Genomic DNA, 19,144 nt, shown 5'->3' with positions numbered 1-19,144 from the left:
AAATCCAATCAAGGGCCATTAATTCGGTTGTCTCTAAACTCAACTACAAATCACAATTTGTTGTACCTTCGCCTTCTAGAAAACATTTTAATGTCTAAACCTAGGATATTTTTATAAATCTTTAATTCGTTTTTATTGCTGTTGTTGTTATTATTATTCCAGTTGTCAATGAGTGAACATGCAAACACGAGTTACAAAGAAGATAGCTTTTCAAACGGAATGGTTACAGAAAGAGATGTTGATGAATACAAAATAACTGCTGCTGCTGCTGACAATAAAAACGTTGGTAAAAGAATTAACAAAGCTGATCAATACTGCAAAATTATCTTCCCTGTAGCTTTCATATTTAGTAATATTATCTATTGGATGTGGCATTTCTACTAACCACTATTAGCGCTCTCTCTCTCTCTCTCTCTCTGAAATATTCATATTTAAGACATTTATTATATAACTTTTAAAATATTTTTTTATTAAGCATGGCCACTGCTCGTGAGCTGAAACTAAATAAAATAAATAACTACATCAATATTTTTATTTATTCTGTACTGAGTGCTATTTCATTCATGTAGAGAAAGTCATGAACATCATACTGTCACTTTAAAACATGTGATTTTGTGCCTAGCTAAAAGGAAACAACACACACACACACACACACATACATACATGAATATAATTTATAGCAAATTATATACATGAAGCAAATGTTCGGAAAGTAAATTATGAAAACAGGTTTCAATTCATGGTTGAAACCGATTCACTTCTTTTAATCTTCTAAGAAGTGATGGTAACAGAACTAACGAAGCTGATCGTTACTGCAGACTTATTGACCCTCTAGCTTTCGTATTTACCAACAGAGCCGGCTTTAAGCCAAACAGGCAGAATCAAATTAGGCCCCGCGCACACGCTCGAGCGAAGGAGGCTATGAGGACATTTTGTATATCATTGTGGCTAACAGTCGAGCTTCAAGCCCCCAACACTTTTTGGCTGAAACTGACGTTCTACACGAAGCATAAAACACCAATCTTCAGCTTTTGTAGAGTAGAGGGCCCCACTGACAATTCTTTAATTTGTCCCTGCTCTGCTTATCAATATCATGTATTGGATGTGGCATTTCTAAAAAGCACTATCGTCTCCTGTAAATATAGTCTGGTTTTATAAAAAAAAAAATCCGATTTGGTGATGTGCAATAAGATGTAGGAACATTTACTAACTCTTTGAAAGACATAATGCTCACAGCATATTCTACCCACTGAATATCTATTTCTTTACTACCCACAAGGGGCTAGACGCAGAGGGGACAAACAAGGGCAAACACACGGATTAAGCCGATTACATCGATCCCAGTGAGTAACTGGTACTTATTTAATCGACCCCGAAAGGATGAAAGGCAAAGTCGACCTCGGCGGAATTTGAACTCAGAACGTAGCGGCAGACGAAATACCGCTAAGCATTTCGCCCGGCGTGCTAACGTTTCAGCCAGCTCAATATCTGATTAACAACAGCGAAAATTCCATTTTCATGACTAGCAGTATTAACCTTGATTTTAAGGACAACAGGGGAGAGAACTCACATTTTTCATGCCTTTCTCAAAGTAAGTGACCGTATGTGTCTCATAAGTATCTACTGACTTTGTATTTTAATTTTCAAAATTGTCAAGAATTAAAGAATCAAATGAAATAATCTTCAACTTAATAAACGACAACAGTTTACCTCTTGAAATATTATAATATTATAAATATTATAATATCTTCAGTCCAAGATTTGTAGTAATATTTCATTTTTAACATTGCAATACAAGCAGTTTTAGGCAAGTTACTGTTCAAAGGGTCGACCTCAAGCAAGCCCCATGATGACAAGCATACCAGCCGTGACCATCCCGCTCGTTCTTTTTTCAGACTTATCTAAATTTACATTGTCCAATGTCTTTACTAATTTTAAGAAAGTTGGGTGTCATTTGGATGTTATTTCCAGCAGGTCAAGTAGCTATGCTGAGATTCTCCCTCATTGTAAATTTGTAATAAATAAAAAATCTTTAAAATGTCTTCCTCTATCAGGTAAAAGAATATTTCGTCAAACTGTTGTAAATTAAACGCATTCATAATTCCATGTCGGTAAGTAAAAGTTCATCAGATAAGAGGCTTTGACAATAAACATTAGAGCCGCTCCCTAATAATTCAAGGGAGATAACTCTAAAGTATAATGCAGTTTTCACACATTAGCAACAGTCAAACCGCTATACACTGCTTATAAAGTGTCAAAATGAGAAAATAAATAAATTTTTTTAATATTCTTTTCTAAATAAGGAATTGAACTACTACTGAAGTTCTTTTTTTTTTTATTAGTAATAAATTAAGAATGAATTTCATTCACCGGAGTCTGCAAATCTAATGGTATGGCTTTATTTTACATCCACTGTCATTGGCTAAAGACACCTATGGGTCATTCACTGAATTTCTGATGATTAGAATAGCAAGGGAGTGCTCTGTAACTCGATGCAGAGCAAATATGTCGGACTTTTTAAGTTATTGTTTTTTGTTTTTTTTGCTTTTTTTTGTGGTGAGGATGGTCCAATTTTCTTTACATAAACATAGTTTCTGTTTTGACATTTTCACTCACAAGGCCTCGGTCAACCCAAAGCAATGGATGAATTCATTTGTCCAACATGTCTTGCAGTGGGAACTATGTGATTGTTTAGTAAACTTCTTAACTACAGAACCATAACTATAAAATAAAAACAAAACAACAGTTCTTTACAGTTCAGCTGTGATTTACACCTATTTTATGTATTCACTTCTATGTGGATAGAACCATAATGCTGTGAGAGCAATGTTCTATCAACGATAAATAACAACTTAGAAAGATTCTACTGACTTAGTTCATATTGTAAGAGTGTCTTTCCTGCCTGTCACTAAAGTCTTATGCTAAAAGAGTCATAAATGCAAGAATTGCTGTGTAATTAAAAAGTTCACTTCCCAAATATATAGTTCCAGTTTCAATCCCACTATGTGACCCCCTTGGGCAAGTATTAACTACTATTAGCCCAAGGCCAACCAAAGCCTTGTGAGCAGATTTGGAAGAGGGAAACTGAAACAAGCCTGTCATATTTATGCTTGCTTTTCATTTTCTCTTTTTAATTGGATTTAATTTTGACTGATCACCTGCTTGATAGCAAGTTTGAGATGGAAAGCATCTTGTTTTGTTTATCATTCTGTGAATCTTTAAGGTCTTGCAGACTTTGATTGTCCCAGATAACATTATTTATAATGTATGAATTAAGTAGTAATCATTTCCTAAGAACTGAAGTTATGCCATACTTTGTTCCAGATAGTTTTTACAGGTATGAAACTGAAAATGGAACTTGGGGACCAGATCTGCAAACTCTTTATCAATGGCCCATAGACGAAATTTTAGTCTTGAAGTTTTCTAACCAAACTGGTATCAAGAGGGCAGCTGAATTCCACAACAGACATGTTTTTTTTTTCTTGTGCACTGCTCCCAAGAATATTTGGCCAATTGTTTTAATTTGTAAGTTACACCAATATTCTTTTAACCATTGGTAATGAAGGCACATGGCTTAGTGGTTAGGGTGTTCAACTCATGATCTTAGGATCATGAGTTCGATTCCTGGTGGCACATTGAGTCATTGAGCTAAGCACTTTATTTTACATTGTTCCAGTTTGTTCAACTAGAAAATGAGTAGTACCTGTAATTCAAAGGGCCACCCTCGTCACATTGTCATGCTGAATCTCCCTAAGAAGTATGTGAAGGAGTATGCGTGTCTGTGGAGTGCTCAGCCACTTACACATTAATCTCATGAGCAGGCTGTTCCATTGATCAGATCAACTGGTACCCTAGTCATAACTGACCAAATGCCAGTCTTTGTTTGACTCATTGCTCATCTTTTTCTTATTTTGTTCTAAACTGTTCTGACTACAGCATCACAAGAAGGTAATATCTAAAAGACATTCTCCCACAGTTGGCAATTATGCTGTCAAGTTTTAGTTTTACACAGCCTTCATTTGCTCTGTTAATGTATTCTGCCTTTTATGCTGCTGGTATTTATTGGGGATCTCTTGCTTTCAAATTGCATGGAAGATCTTCAAAGTGGAATGTCATAAACTTCTTGATACCCCATGCCAAGCTTTATTTCCTCTATGGTTGGGTCCTTCATACCAAGTACCCATACAGATCTGTCACAGTGAATTTGTTCCACCATTTTTCTTTCCATTTAATAGAATTTATTAATGTTCCACAAGGAAAGATCAGGATCAGCTCTCTTTTCATTAGCTATTCAAATATGTCCTTTTGTGCTGGCAAACTTGAGCAAAATGTTACAAGCCCCTTTTCTCTGCTTCATTTCATGCCTTCATACATATTTAACACAGCAATTATCACTGCATGGGAAGAATAGCCTGTCTGCAACTCTACTGATGTTGAATTTTTCAGTAACACTAAACAGCCTGTGAGTTTGTATGTATATCTCATTGAGTCCTTGCAGTGACCAGTTTAGAAGGTCATCAGTAGGCAGTTGGGAAGGCATTGAAAAGTTGTTTTGGACAATATACTTCTTGTAAGCTGAAAGTTCAGAAGACCAAAATTTTTTTGAACTCTTTTGTAGCTTTCACCAGAAAATAAACATTGTATATTGAGGTCATTCATGTTTAATGTCTTGGAGTAAAGCATGTTTACCATGTTTTACCAGCAAAAATGCACATTGGGACTCACCATATTTTATCCAAAGTCTTTAGAAAATTGAATTATAAGAACACGTTTTTTGTTTTTGATGTGGTTAATACTTGGCAACATCCAGTTTCATGACATCAACAAAGAAAAGGTGAGAGATATTACTGGACTCATTTCTATACCAATGTTTTTGTGATCAGATGTGATAAGGGATTTAATGAGAACAAAGTGCAGTACTGACAAGCAATCACCTTGAAGTGTGCCCTTTTGGTAATGTATGGTGTCAGATTTGGTATGTTCGTCGTTAACTGTAAGTAGGGAGGTTTACCTGTTTTTGGTAGAAGGTAGTTAAGAGTAGTGAAACTGGCTAATTGCAGAGCTTTGATAATCTGCCTATGTAGTATGTTATCATCATCATCATCATCGTTTAACGTCCGCTTTCCATGCTAGCATGGTTTGGACGGTTCAACTGGGGTCTGGGAAGCCAGAAGGCTGCACCAGGCTCCAGTCTGATCTGGCAGTGTTTCTACAGCTGGATGCCCTTCCTAATGCCAACCACTCCGTGTGTAGTGGATGCTTTTTACGTGCCACCGGCACACTGTTTCCTTATTACCCACAAGGGGCTAAACATAGAGGGAACAAACAAGGACAGACAAACAGATTAAGTCCATCACATCAACCCCAGTGCATAACTGGTACTTAATTTATTGACCCCGAAAGGATGAAAGGCAAAGTTGACCTAGGCAGAATTTGAACTCAGAACGTAACAACAAACGAAATACGGCTACACATTTCGTCCGGCATGCTAACGGTTCTGCCAGCTCGCTGCCTTCCTATGTAGTTTGTTATCAAAGGCTTTCTGGTAGTCTAACCACACCAAAGTCACATTTCTGCAGCTTTTTATTGTATCATTTTATGAATTAGTAGATGTTCGACACTTCCTTCTTTCCCCACCATTGTTCAGGAGTTAGAATACAGCTGGTGGTACAGGTTAAAGCACCCGGTGTACATCTTATACATGATGTTTTGGCAAGCTACTGGGTGGTAATTTTTTGCAATGGTTTTATTATCTTTAAGGATGAGAAGGCTGACAGATATACTCTTTCTCTTTACTCTTTTACTTGTTTCAGCCATCCGACTGTGGCCATGCTGGAGCACCGCCTTTAATCGAGCAAATCGACCCCACGACTTATTCCTTTATAAGCCCAGTACTTATTCTATCGGTCTCTTTTGCCAAGCTGCTAAGTAACAGGGACATAAACACACCAGCATCGGTTGTCAAGCAATGCTAAGGGGACAAACACATACACGCATATATATATATATATACATATATACGATGGGCTTTCAGTTTCCGTCTACCAAATCCACTCACAAGGCTTTGGTCGGCCCGAGGCTATAGTAGAAGACAGTTGCCCAAGGTGCCACGCAGTGGGACTGAACCCGGAACCAGGTGGTTGGTAAACAAGCTACTTACCACACAGCCACTCTTGTTTAACATTCCCTTGATACTCATTATATACATTGCATTTAAATCTCAGAGATAAAAGTTGAGATTTTGAACCAATAACCTGTAATGAGAGCCAGGCCTGGGGAATTTCCTGATTGGTTTTTTTTTTTTTGGGTGGGGGAGAGGGGTCGCGTATTAAAGGTTTCTAGTACTTCACCATTGATTTCATAAAGCTTTTGTTCAACATGCTTGAAGTATCCCTATTCTAATTCTATCCATTCAACTTTTTCATTGAATTTATCATTACTTTCATACATATGCATACATGTATGTGCACACATGTATGCATGTCCATATACATAAGTATGCATATGTATACAAACATAATTATTATTATATGTGCTTGTAAAGGCAGCGGGCTGGCAGAATCGTTAGTGCACTGGACGAAATGCTCAGCAGTATTTTGCCCATCACTATGTTCTGAGTTCAAATTCTGCCTTGGTCGACTTTGCCTTTCAACCTTTTGGGGTCAATAAATTAAGTACCAGTTGAACCCTGGGGTCGATGTAATCAACTAACACCCCCACCCAACAATTTCAGACCTTGTGTCTTTAGTAGTATATGTGCCTGTATGTATCTGAGTGCATTTGCATTTGTGCTTCTCTAAAAATTGCCAAGCTACAAGCAGTGGTGTTGTAATTGACATGGTCACCAAATTTTCAGCTGCCTTTGTGCCTTCAAAGATGAGAAGAAAAGAATCCCTTACTTGAAATGCAGGAAAATGTTAGTGACAAGAACAGCATTCAATAATATACTGGTTTGATCCATGCTAGCATGGAAAAACGGACAAAATGCATGAACAAACCATACAGTTTAACCTCACTATAGACAATTTAAAATGGGCTTCAACAACTAAACAAAATAATGATGAAACTTGTAGTGGAAATTTTCAGTAAAATATAAAGAATACCAAATGCAGGACTTAAGTCACACATGAAATGAAAGAAGAAAAAGACTTTAACAAGAGGATTTATTCTAAATAGTAAAACTTCAATTTTTGTATTTCATTATTCATCATTTTCAAAATCCTTAGGGTTCTTCTTCAAGGAATCACTGTGTAGTTTCTCTCCATAGTCATAGACCAAGTAACAAAAAATCAATGCTGAAAATAACAAAATGGAAAATTTTAAAATTGTAAAAAATGATAATGAAAATTTTACAACAAGGAAAAAGTTTAACATGTTAAAACAAAAACATATTAACAAAATACAGTTTTACAAACTATATATCAGTTTCAAATTCTGATATAGGGTCAGCAAGTTCACGGAATAGAGTAGGTCCATTACATTGAACCCCAGTACCCAACTAATACTTATTTTATTGACCCCAAAAGAATGAAAGGCAAAATCGACCATGGCAGAATTTGAACTCAGAACATAAAGACAGACAAAATGCTTAGCAGCATTTCACAGCATTTCATTTGGTGTGCTCACAATTCTGCCAGCTTGCCACCTTAGTTTTACAAACCATATATCAAAACAAATATAATAGCTGAACATTTTTAGGTTGAAATGTATTAGGTTACAGCAGTCAATAAGGCCAATCTATATAGGCGATAGGATTTGATCAGCTGAGGAATTAAAATATCAAGTTGCTTTAATCACATCATTGTCTTTACTCCTGTTATGCAATGGATGACAGCCAAGCTAGAGCACAACCTTGAAGGCCTAACAGAATGAACCCAGTACTTTTCCTTTCTCTTTTTACAGTTGGTACTGATCCTATCAAGTCGTTCTTTTTTTGTTAATGAACCACTAAGTTACAGGGATGTAAACAAGCCAACACTGGTTGTCAAAAGGTGGGGTGAGGGACAAATACATACACATATATGTATATATTTGTGTGGACGCATGTGTGTATGTGTGTCCAGTTTCTGACTACCAAATCTACTCACAAGGCTATATATGTCTGTCTGTCTCTCTATAAATACACACACACAGATATAGTTCCCAACATGATCGTTAAAAACATTTAGTTAACTTACTGAGCTAACTTATTACATGGAAACAATAGGAATTTCAATACAAATAAGCATTCCTTTTCCCTTGTTTACTTTTCATGGTCTATCAGTCTGCTTATCTGTGTATCTACCTATCTGTTTCTGACTATCTGTGTGTGTGTGTTTCAGTTTACTTACCTCCCCACATATCTCACTTGTGCCCGTGCAAGTACGGTACCAAGAGCACCATCCAGAGCAGCCAACTGGCTTCCGTGCCAGTGGCACGTAAAAAGGCACCATTCGAGCGTGATCATTACCAGCGTCGCCTTACTGGCACCTGTGCTGGTGGCATGTGTAAAAAGATTCGAGTGAGGTCATTGCCAGTACTGCCCGACTGGCCCCCGTGCTGGTGGCATGTAAAAAGCACCCACTACACTCTCGGAGTGGTTGGTGTTAGGAAGGGCATCCAGCTGTTGAAACTCTGCCAAATCAAGATTGGAGCCTGGTGCAGCCATCTGGTTTGCCAGCCCTCAGTCAAAATCGTCTAACCCATGCTAGCATGGAAAGCGGACGTTAAACGATGATGATGTTTGAGTCTGTCTACCTGTCTTTCTGTATAAGCATATCTATTTGTCTGCCTTTCTGTCTATATTTGTCTATCGATCTACATATATCTGTTTGACTATCAATCAATTCATCACAGTTTTTATATTTTATTTTCATAATTGATATAGTTTTAACATCATCCCCAACTCAAACACACACACATACATATATAGTGAAGAATTCCGGGTAGAAGTAGGTGTGCACCAGGGCTCAGCCCTCAGTCCCCTTTTATTCATCATAGTCCTTCAGGCAATAACAGAGGAATTCAAAACGGGATGCCCCTGGGAGCTCCTCTATGCCGATGACCTAGCTCTCATAGCAGAATCACTACCGGAACTAGAAGAGAAATTTCGGGTGTGGAAGCAAGGGTTGGAATCAAAGGGCCTTAGAATAAATGTAGCAAAGACCAAAGTATTAGTAAGCAGCAAGAGGTACTCAGCACACATCCCCTCGGGTAGGTGGCCCTGCTCAACCTGTAGGAAAGGTACAGGTAGAAACTCCATAAGATGCACCCAATGTAAGTTATGGACACATAAGAGGTGCAGCAACATTAAAGGGAAATTAACAGATAAGATAGCTTTCATGTGCGGCAGATGCACAGGGACAATAGACACAACAGACACTCAGAAAACAGATTCCATCACACTCCAGGGAGAGAAACTAGAAGTAGTTGATAGTTTCCGCTACCTGGGTGACCAAGTTAGTAGCGGAGGTGGATGCACAGAGAGTATCACCACTAGAATACGAATAGCCTGGGCAAAGTTCAGAAAGCTCCTACCCCTACTGGCAACAAAAGGTCTCTCCCTCAGAGCAAAAGGTAGATTGTATGATGCATGTGTGCGAACTGCCATGCTTCACGGTAATGAAACATGGGCTGTGACTGCAGAAGACATGCGTAGACTTGAAAGAAATGAAGCTAGCATGATCCGCTGGATGTGTAGTGTCAGTGTGCACGCAAGACAGAGTGTAAGCATCCTGAGAGAAATGCTGGATATAAGAAGCATCAGATGTGGTGTGCAAGAGCGACGCTTGCGATGGTATGGTCATGTGCTGCGGATGGATGAAGAGAGATGTGTGAAGAAGTGCCACTCCCAAACAGTTGAAGGTATCAGGGGGAGAGGTAGACCCAGGAAGACATGGGATGAGGTGGTCAAGCATGACCTCAGAGCATTGGGCCTCACTGAGGCAATGGCGAAGGACCGAGATCTCTGGAGATATGCTGTGACTACAAAGACCCGGGCTGCTTTCTGCAGCAATTCCACATACCCCCTACCCATTCTAAGTACCCCGGATCCCCAAAGTACCCCGGACCTCGTTGCCCCCGTGCCGCTGACACGTTAAAATGCTCGAACCGATCGTGACGATGCCGGACCCTCCGGCCCCTGTGCAGGTGGCACGTAAAAAGCACCCAATCCACTCACGGAGTGGTTGGCGTTAGGAAGGGCATCCAGCCGTAGAAACTCTGCCAGATTCAGACTGGAGCCTGGAGCGGCCCCTGGCTTCCCAGACCCGGTCGAACCGTCCAACCCGTGCTAGCGCGGAAAGCGGACGTTAAACGATGATGATGATGATGATGATATATATATATGTGTGTGTATATATATATATATTGTGAAGTATATTTGCCACCTAAATGTGGTTGACCCATAGGGGACGATGCTACTGTTGTTTATAGCTCCAGAAAGACATCTCCTCCTGCTGGCTAATGACACACAGTCTGTGTCCGATCAGTATTTGCAAGGGGAAAATCATCGTTCCCATCTCTATCCTTAAGTGATACACACAGACCCAAGTTTCTGGGTAGTAACCCGTCATCAGCGTGTGACAATCACCAGCTAGGGATGGGAAATGATTCCAAACACAAATTACTATATGCTTTTTCCTGTGACAAACTGATCTCGAAAAAGGAGAAACATGCAATAAGAAATCTCTGAACAAGATGTAAACAGTAGCAGCATGATATTGTGAAGTATATTAGCCACCAAAAGGTGGCTGACCCACAGGGGTCAGCGACGGTTTGTCACTGGAAAAAGCATATAGTATTTTGCGTATGGAATCAGTTCCCATCCCTAGCTGGTAACTGTCACACGCTGATGACGGGTTACTAACCAGAAACCCAGGTCAATGTGTATCACGTAAGGCTAGAGATGGGAACAATGATTTCCATTCGCAAATACTGATCGAACATAGTGTGTTGTTTGCCATGGAGGAGATGTCTTGCTGGGGCTATAAACAAAAGTAGCATCATCCTCTATGGGTCAGCCACATTTAGGTAGCAAATATACTTCACAATGTCGTTCTGCTACTGTTTACATCTCGCTCAGAGATTTATTATTGCTATATATTGCAATGGCCCAGTGGCTAGGGCAGCAGACTCGCAGTTTTAGGATCGTGGTTTCGATTCCCAGACCAGGTGTTGTGAGTGTTTATTGAGCGAAAACACCTAAAGCTCCACGAGGCTTTGGCAAGGGATAGTGGTGAACCCTGCAGTACTCTTTCACCACAACTTTCTCTCACTCTTTCTTCCTGTTTCTGTCATATCTGTATTTCAAAAGGCTAGCCTTGTCACACATTGTGTCACGCTGAATCTCCCCGAGAACTATGTTAAAGGTATATGTGTCTGTGGAGAGCTCAGCCACTTGCACATTAATTTCACAAGCAGGCTGTTGCGTTGATTGGATCAACTGGAACACTCATCGTCGTAACCGATGGAGTGCTCTCTCTCTCTCTCTCTAAATATGTGTGTGTGTGTGTGTGTGTGTGTGTGCTTGCCAAGTCAAGCAGAGTTGTTCACCTTGGACGATAAAATGTGTCACATTTTGAGGTAGAACTAATTTTTCTCAGCATACAACAGCTGACAAACGGAGTCACAGGTGTTTACCAATCAGCAATTGAACAACTTCATGCCCGTGGCTTGCCAGGTAACATGGAGTGTTGTATGTGAACCTTCCATATCCTAAAACAAAGATGCCACGTAAAAAGCATTGGTGTGGGTGCTGGGGTCCACATAAAAAACACAGGTGCTGGCACCAGGTAAAAAGCATTGGTGATGGTGCATAAAAGAACCCAGTACACTTTGTAAAGTGGTGGCATAAGGAAGGGCATCCAGCTGTAGAAACCATGCAAAAACAGACTATGGAACTTGGTGTGACCTCTGACCTTGCCAGCTCCTGTCAAGTTGTCCAACCCACACCAGCATGGAAAATGAACATGAAATGTTGATGATTCCTCTAATTCAATGATATTGAGGTCTACTTCTTTTGTTGTCACACACACGTGCGTATGCACATGCATGTATGTGTGTGAGAGAGAGGGAGGGAGGGAGGGGGAGAGAGAGAGAGAGAGAGAGAGAGAGAGAGAGAGATTGTATGAAGATGGAGATTCTCTTCTTCAACCTCGAATAAATATACTTACAACCTATATAAAGTATCATTCTCTAATTTGTTAAACTTATGTGCATGTGTGTGTGTATCCTCCTTTTACCACTTCAACAAAAACTAGAACAGAAATTTTGTTCTATGCAGAGAAGGTGAGTACAAGTGAAAGTCTGAAGAAGGATGCATCCCAGCACGTTGTAGTATATCACTCTAAGTAGATAAAATTTTAAGTGATTTTTTTTATTATCATCATCATTGTTTAACGTCTGCTTTCCATGCTAGCATGGGTTGGATGATTTGACTGAGGTCTGGCAAACCAGATGGCTGAACCAGGCTCCAATACTGATCTGGCAGAGTTTCTAAAGCTGCATGCCCTTCCTAACACCAACCACTTCGTTTGTGTAGTGGGTGCTTTTACATGCCACTGGTACGAGGGCCAGTCAGGTGGTACTGGCAACGGCAACACTCAAATGGTGCTTTTTACGTGCCACCTCCACAGGAGCCAGTCCAGTGGCACTGGCAATGACCTCGCACGAATGTTTTTCCACATGCCACCACCACAAGTGCCAGTAAGGCAACGCAGGTAACAATCACACTTGAATGGTGCTTTTTACATGCCACCAGCATAGAAGCCAGTTTGTTGCTCTGGCAACAATCACGCTCAGATAGTGCTCTTAGTGCTCCACTAGCATGGATGCCTGTCATCGAATTAGATTTCGATTTCACTTGCCTCAACAGGTCTTCACAAGCCAATATAAAAAGCAGATTCAGTAACAATTCTTAAGACCTAAGCAGTGAACTTGTTTTCAACAGTTACATTCCTATAAATTTTCAATTCCTCAACACACATCTAGATTTCTCTAGCTTTTCAGAAGGTTGCTCTCAGACTGTTAAGAATACTGAGAATTGATATGAGAAGTTCCAAAGTGGTAAGTAAATAACACAAAATATACTATAGATTAAGTTTATAAACTACTATACAAGTTATCTAGACTGCAACATTGATTAATATCTTTTACTTGTTTCAGTCATTGGACTGTGGCCATGCTGGGGCATAGACTTAAAGTATTTTTAGTTGAATTAATTGATCCAGTATTTTTTTAAAAACCTGGTACTTATTCTTTGATCCTTTTGGCCAAACTGCTAAGTTACAGGAACGTAAACACACCAACACTGGCTGTCAAGCGATGGTTGGGGACAAATACAGACACATACACAAATGCATACATATATGTATATATAAATGGACTTCTGTCAGTTTTCATCTACCAAATCTACTCATTAGGCTTTGGTTGACCCAAGGCTATAGTAGAATACACTTGCTCAAAGCACCACACAGTAGGACTGAACCTGGAACCATGTGGTTGGGAAGCAAGCTTCTTACCACACAACCACACCAGCACCTATATAAAATTAATATAAAGACAAACTTTACGGCAAAGGTAGAACTATATCTTCACCTTTAAATAAGTGTTGTAATAAATATATCAAAACAAACTTTGTTCAAACAAAACATTCTATAATTGCTATGTATAAATTTTATACTTATTTTTGCCTCAGTAAATAAAAAGTTTTCATTCAACATTTTTAATTATTTCCTTTTTTAAATTCAATATTACATTTCTCAATAGGTCAGCAAACTTTTGGAATCATTAGCATGCTGAGCAAAATGCTTAGTGGCATTTCATCTGTCTTTTCATTCTGAGTTCACATTCCAGAGGTTGACTTTGCCTTTCATCTTTTTGGGGTTAATAAAATTGGTACCAATTGAGCACTGGGGTTGATGTAATCAACTTACCCCGTCACTAAAATTGCTTTTGATCATTATATTTATATTTTGTCTGCCTATGCAATAGGATTAAATTTTAATGTAATCAAAACTTTGGAGGGATTTTATAAAATATTACAGAAATAATATGCATATTACACAGCAATCACCACACTGTGAGAGAGAATACAGTAGTCATCATTAAAAAGCAGTTACTTTCAAGCTTGCTTTTAAATGTTCTTTATAAATTTAAAGTTTTTGATTAATAATACTTACGAGGCAAAACTCGAAAGGCTTGGCCCTTGAAGCGATTCCACATATTTGGGACTCCATGAGAAATAGCTCCAGCAAATGCCTTCTGTTCAAATGGAGATAGACTGTAGGTAATGACACCACTAATGTGGTGGAGATTTCCAAACATTTTACCCATGGCTAGCAAAAGAAAAAGAAATATTTCATTAAAATTTGTTTTTTTCAATGACAACCTTAGTTAAACTTCAACTAGTACATATGACAGACTTGATCTAGTAAATACTATCAACTGAGGAGCTCCAGAAGTATGAAAGTTAGAAGACAAGTTTAAGTCTATAGATGAACATAGATATTTTAGTTCAACAGGCTCAAAACATGAGGCAATGTAATCAGTTCTAAGAAGAAAATGTCTACACAGTGATGTATAACATAGATGATGTTTGAGAAGAAATAATATAATGAACAGTGTGAATTTAAAAGAAAATGAACTGTGATGGATCTATTGATAATAGCCAGGATGCCTTCTAAAAACAGTCGTATATTTAAAAATGCCGTTTTTACAATCGCTTGGTTCTGAATTATGATCCCTTTACTTGGTACCTTGGGTAGATGTCTTCCACTACAGCCTCAAGTCAACCAAAGCCTTGAATGGAATTGGATAAATAAAAATTGTATGGAAGCTCATGAGACATCTTAATTTCATCTTACGTTACAGCACAAAAACATAAAAGTGCTCAACAAACTTTGTTGAAAGAGTTTAGGGCCTTATATATGTTAATTTTTGTGAGATAAACAGGGATCAAATATTCCTGAACCATGATTTCATGTGATCAGTTGGCCATACAGGTAAGTAATATGGAAAGTAATAGGATGATTCTGGGAAAGTCCCAACATACATCAGGAGATCATTTTTGATGAGAAATGTGGGCAAGTTCAAACTAGTTTGTTTTTATTTAACTCTTAAATTCTTGTCGTGCTTCATCATCGTTTAACATCTTGCCTCTATGCCAACATGAGTTGGACAGTTTCACAGGAGCTAGAAAGCTAGAGGACTGTGCCAAACTCCACTGTCAACTTTGGCATGGTTTTTACAGTTACATGCCCTTCCTATCACCAACCACTTTACAGAGTGGACTGAGTGCTTTAAATAAATGTCCCAATCCTTTTAGAACTACAGATTTTGATGAAAATGCAGTTAGTCTACTATAAATATATAACTATTGCATGAATTTGGGTGAAACTTGATGATCAGATGTAAAGATCGTTGGTGTATGTTGTGAGTGTGGTTTTTACTTGCTGTTATGTCCTTAGTACCTATTTCTATACTACCCACAAGGGACTAAACACAGAGAGGACAAACAAGGACAGACAAACGGATTAAGTCAATTACATCGACCCCAGTGCATAACTGGTACTTATTTAATCAACCCCGAAAGGATGAAAGGCAAAGTCGACTTCGGCGGAATTTGAACTCAGAACGTAAAAACAAACGAAATACCTATTTCTTTACTACCCACAAGGGGCTAAACACAGAGAGGACAAACAAACGGATTAAGTCGAATATATTGACCCCAGTGCGTAACTGGTACTTATTTAATTGACCCCGAAAGGATGAAAGGCAAAGTCAACCTCGGCGGAATTTGAACTCAGAACGTAGCAGCAGACGAAATACCGGTAAGCATTTCGCCCGGCGTGCTAATGACTCTGCCAGCTCACCGCCTTTATGTCCTTAGTACCTGCCTGGGTAAGTTAAAGTTATATACTGGTTAAGTTGATTACAGGATGGTGTTTTCACATATATTTACAAGATATTGATTCTTGGGCATCACTTTCAGTCTCAGAGCTGAATTTGTGTGATACTTAGGCTTTGTAACTTGGAAGCTGCACCAATATTTTCAAAAGAAAGCATTCCAAGACATGCTATCAACTCCTCCAATGACGCAATGAAGGTGGGGTTGCCACAGCTATGCATATACCTCGTGGTCTCATCACTAATTCCCTCACAATTAAAGTTGAAGAAAATACTCAATGGATTTTCCTTACATTCAAAGGTTTTGCTGGACCCAAATCACTATCAAAAGCAGAGACGCAATAATCAACGATGTAATCACACTACTCCTGTCCAAAAACAACTTCACCATCAATACTCAACAAATTCAGATATTAATTCCACTCAGAATCACTTAAATAGCTGATGTGTACAAACAACACTGAAATATTACTGCTTTCTCCAAGTCTAAATTCTCTCGCTCTCTCTACATTAATTATCGATAATATAACTACATTCTAACCCGTTGCCTGCCATGATGCTTGAAAATTGAAGCAAGAAAAAAGCCTGAAGAAATTCACTGAAGAAATATCAAACTGAAATGCATATGATCTAAGCAGTAAGTCTTTTGATAGGAAGTTTTTGCTAAAATGAAGCTAAACATTGTTTCTTTGACAGAATTTCCGTTTTCAAGCCCCTAACGACATTTCTTGAATTGTGGTTATGTGTCATTCAGAGATAGGTGACAGTCGAAGTTATTTGCAGTACAGGACTTAAAGGGACAGGATAAGGCAATGAGCCAGCAGAATCGTTAGCCCACTGAGCAAAATACTTAGTAGCATTTCATTTATCTTTATGTTGAGTTCAAATGCCATTGGAGTCGATAAAATAATAGAGTACGGGGTCGAAATTCCTGGCCTTGTGACAAAATTTGAAACCCATACTGGGACAAGATGCTGTGAAGTTTCTCTGTGAGACAGAACTCACAAGGATTTAACTTATTTGTAATCATCTATGCCTTAACCAATACTGGCCACCAGATGCTGATGAGGTCTAAGTCTTTTATATACTCAAGTAATGGGATTGAAAAAACAGATTTAAATCCCTTAAAGGTGGAGCTCTTAACACAGCCATATAACAATAACTGAAACCAAAAGAAAACAAAGGGCTACACTATGCTTCCTAAATGCAAACGTGAAATAGCTAAAGTTTAACCTGTGTTTACCAGTTTTAGAACGATTGAGAGAATAGTTTTTTGTTTTGATTAGGCAGATTCAAATAATGACATAGGAAAACGTATATTTTGTTTAGTTTGTAGTATTTGCCTAACTTTGAAAATACCATATTTCTTAATTTTGAATTTAATTGTGAAATGTCCAAATGCTTGAAATGAGTTAAATTAAAATCTTAGGAATATTATTTTACGGACATTTAATTACGATTGGTGAGATCTTCGATGGAAATGGAGTATGGATATAAAATGTTTCATCCCTAAATGATTGTTAATAATAGGCTGTTTTATAGCTCTATTTCTAAAAATTCAACAAAATTGAGAAAATAACATTATTACTTCAGGAAATCGAAAAGTTAAATATTAGTTTCATTCACAACAGTGATGAGGGTATACGTTGTTTAATCCCAGAGTATCCCTTGAAATAAAAAGTTGTTTCCCTTCATGATAAGGATTGAAATAAGCAGTCACTGTCCAGCCGGGCGAAATGCTTTGCGGTATTTCGTCTGTCGTTACGTTCTGAGTTTAAATTCCGCCGAGGTCGACTTTACCTTTCATCCTTTCGGGGTCGATAAATAAAGTACCAGTTTCGCACTGGGGTCGATGTAATCGGCTCAATCCGTTTGTCTGTCCTTGTTTGTCCCCTCTATGTTTAGCCCCTTGTGGGTAGTAAAGAAATATACACTCTTATTTATGCAACGGCGAAGGTGTGATTTGATTACTATTTCTAGCAGGTCGAACGAACGAGTAGAAAATGCGGTTAAACTAAAGCGTTACACCATTCAAAGAAACAAAAAAAATGTGTGTAATAGGTGTAAAACAACTTCCTCTGAACGAATATGAAAAAAAAATGCGCGCACGCGAAAGGGGAGTGGGGGAGAGGCCTCGGAAAATTCACATCGCGAATTTCCGAAAGCTTCCTTGTTGACTCGGGAAAGGAGTATTATTTAGTAAATAGAGTAGAAAAACTAAGGTATTAAGTAGAAAGATAAATGATTAATCTCAGGACGAGGAACACATTTTATAGAAGAAAATATAGTTTTCAAAAACTGCTTTAAAATAACATTGAAAGCAACTCGAGAGAAAGAGTTTAACCTTCTTCGTAAATGATACATTTGAAAGTCAGCAGTGAAATAAAATCGAAAAATTAAATTGTCTTTATTTATAAAACATCAAAACTATTAGTAAATTTAATATTTTATTAAAATTTGATGAAATAAATATCAATTTGTTAATGCAAAAAGAATTTTATAAAGATACTCGAATGTAGTGGTAAGTTAATGACATTTTTAGTTCTCGGGACGAAAAAAGAACACAGGGAAACAGTCACAGAAATAAATATAAAAATTTACATTTTCAGGTGAAAAACACTGTTGAAAGAAAAATTATTTTACCGTAAAATATGTGGAAAATATATTTAATTAAACACAAACTTACTGCTTCTTCTCTTCTTCTGACCTTCGTCAAGTACAGGACAGGTGATAACACGAGAGAAAATCTGAGGTTATATCTTAGTTTCGTATCTTAAATATATTGATGATAAAACGAGGAAACCTCATAAATTTAAGATTATTGCTGTGAATTATTTCTTAATATGAATTAATAAAATCTTATTATAGTGAAAATTAAATCTTATTTATTTTCTACTTGTCCGAATACGACTCGCTTTCTTTAGTTAAGGTACGAACCTAAGGCTGTTTCTGCTTGATGTTTCACGCTCTGTATTAGCAAGGCCTGTAGGACAAGTGCACGCGACGAAGTCCGTTATCGGGATCTTGCGCTGTCGAAGCATTCCAGTGTTCTTTATATCGGTGGAACAGCTATGAATTTGTGAGGTATACTAGCCATCTCAATATGGCTAACCACTAAGGGTGGGTGTTACTGTAGCTTGTAGCCCCAGGAGAACATCATCTCCAGCTGGCTTTAGGCACACTTTCTATGCTCTTTATGGTATTTGCAAAGGGAGGTCATCCCTCCCTCGTCAACCTAAGTGATACGCACTATAAAGGG

At 38.2% G+C, this 19,144-nt stretch overlaps 2 protein-coding genes across 4 annotated transcripts in view; one reads left to right on the top strand and one right to left on the bottom strand.

Moving 5' to 3' along the window:
- Positions 1–11,265, top strand: part of LOC118764333 (glycine receptor subunit beta-type 4-like) — a 53,517-nt gene extending 42,252 nt beyond the window's left edge. Inside the window, exons 9-10 of one of the 2 annotated variants that reach the window (XM_036504957.1) lie at positions 163–412; positions 11,245–11,265. In XM_036504957.1, coding sequence (XP_036360850.1) covers positions 163–384 — 222 coding nt within the window. In that variant the 3' untranslated portion in view covers positions 385–412; positions 11,245–11,265. Of the gene's footprint in view, positions 1–162; positions 1,156–11,244 lie in introns of those variants that run through there. The other variant, XM_036504956.1, reaches the window with a different exon arrangement.
- Positions 7,147–18,733, bottom strand: LOC115214250 (cytochrome b-c1 complex subunit 8). Of its 2 annotated transcripts, none has more exons than XM_029783384.2 (3): positions 18,572–18,733; positions 14,160–14,315; positions 7,147–7,295 (listed from the first exon to the last, which is right to left on the bottom strand). In XM_029783384.2, the coding sequence occupies exons 2-3, from the start codon at positions 14,311–14,313 to the stop codon at positions 7,201–7,203; spliced, it is 249 nt and encodes an 82-aa protein (XP_029639244.1). In that variant the 5' UTR covers positions 14,314–14,315; positions 18,572–18,733; the 3' UTR covers positions 7,147–7,200. The 2 variants fall into 2 exon arrangements, with proteins under 2 accessions (XP_029639244.1, XP_036360851.1); XM_036504958.1 differs by having other exon boundaries at positions 18,529–18,651.
- Positions 18,734–19,144: the final 411 nt, after the last annotated feature.

This window comes from Octopus sinensis, linkage group LG7, assembly GCF_006345805.1.
Source record: "Octopus sinensis linkage group LG7, ASM634580v1, whole genome shotgun sequence".
NCBI classification, from domain to species: Eukaryota; Metazoa; Mollusca; class Cephalopoda; order Octopoda; family Octopodidae; genus Octopus; species Octopus sinensis.
The sequence above is the reverse complement of the archived record's forward strand: the minus strand, read 5'-3'. Positions and strand labels throughout refer to the sequence as shown.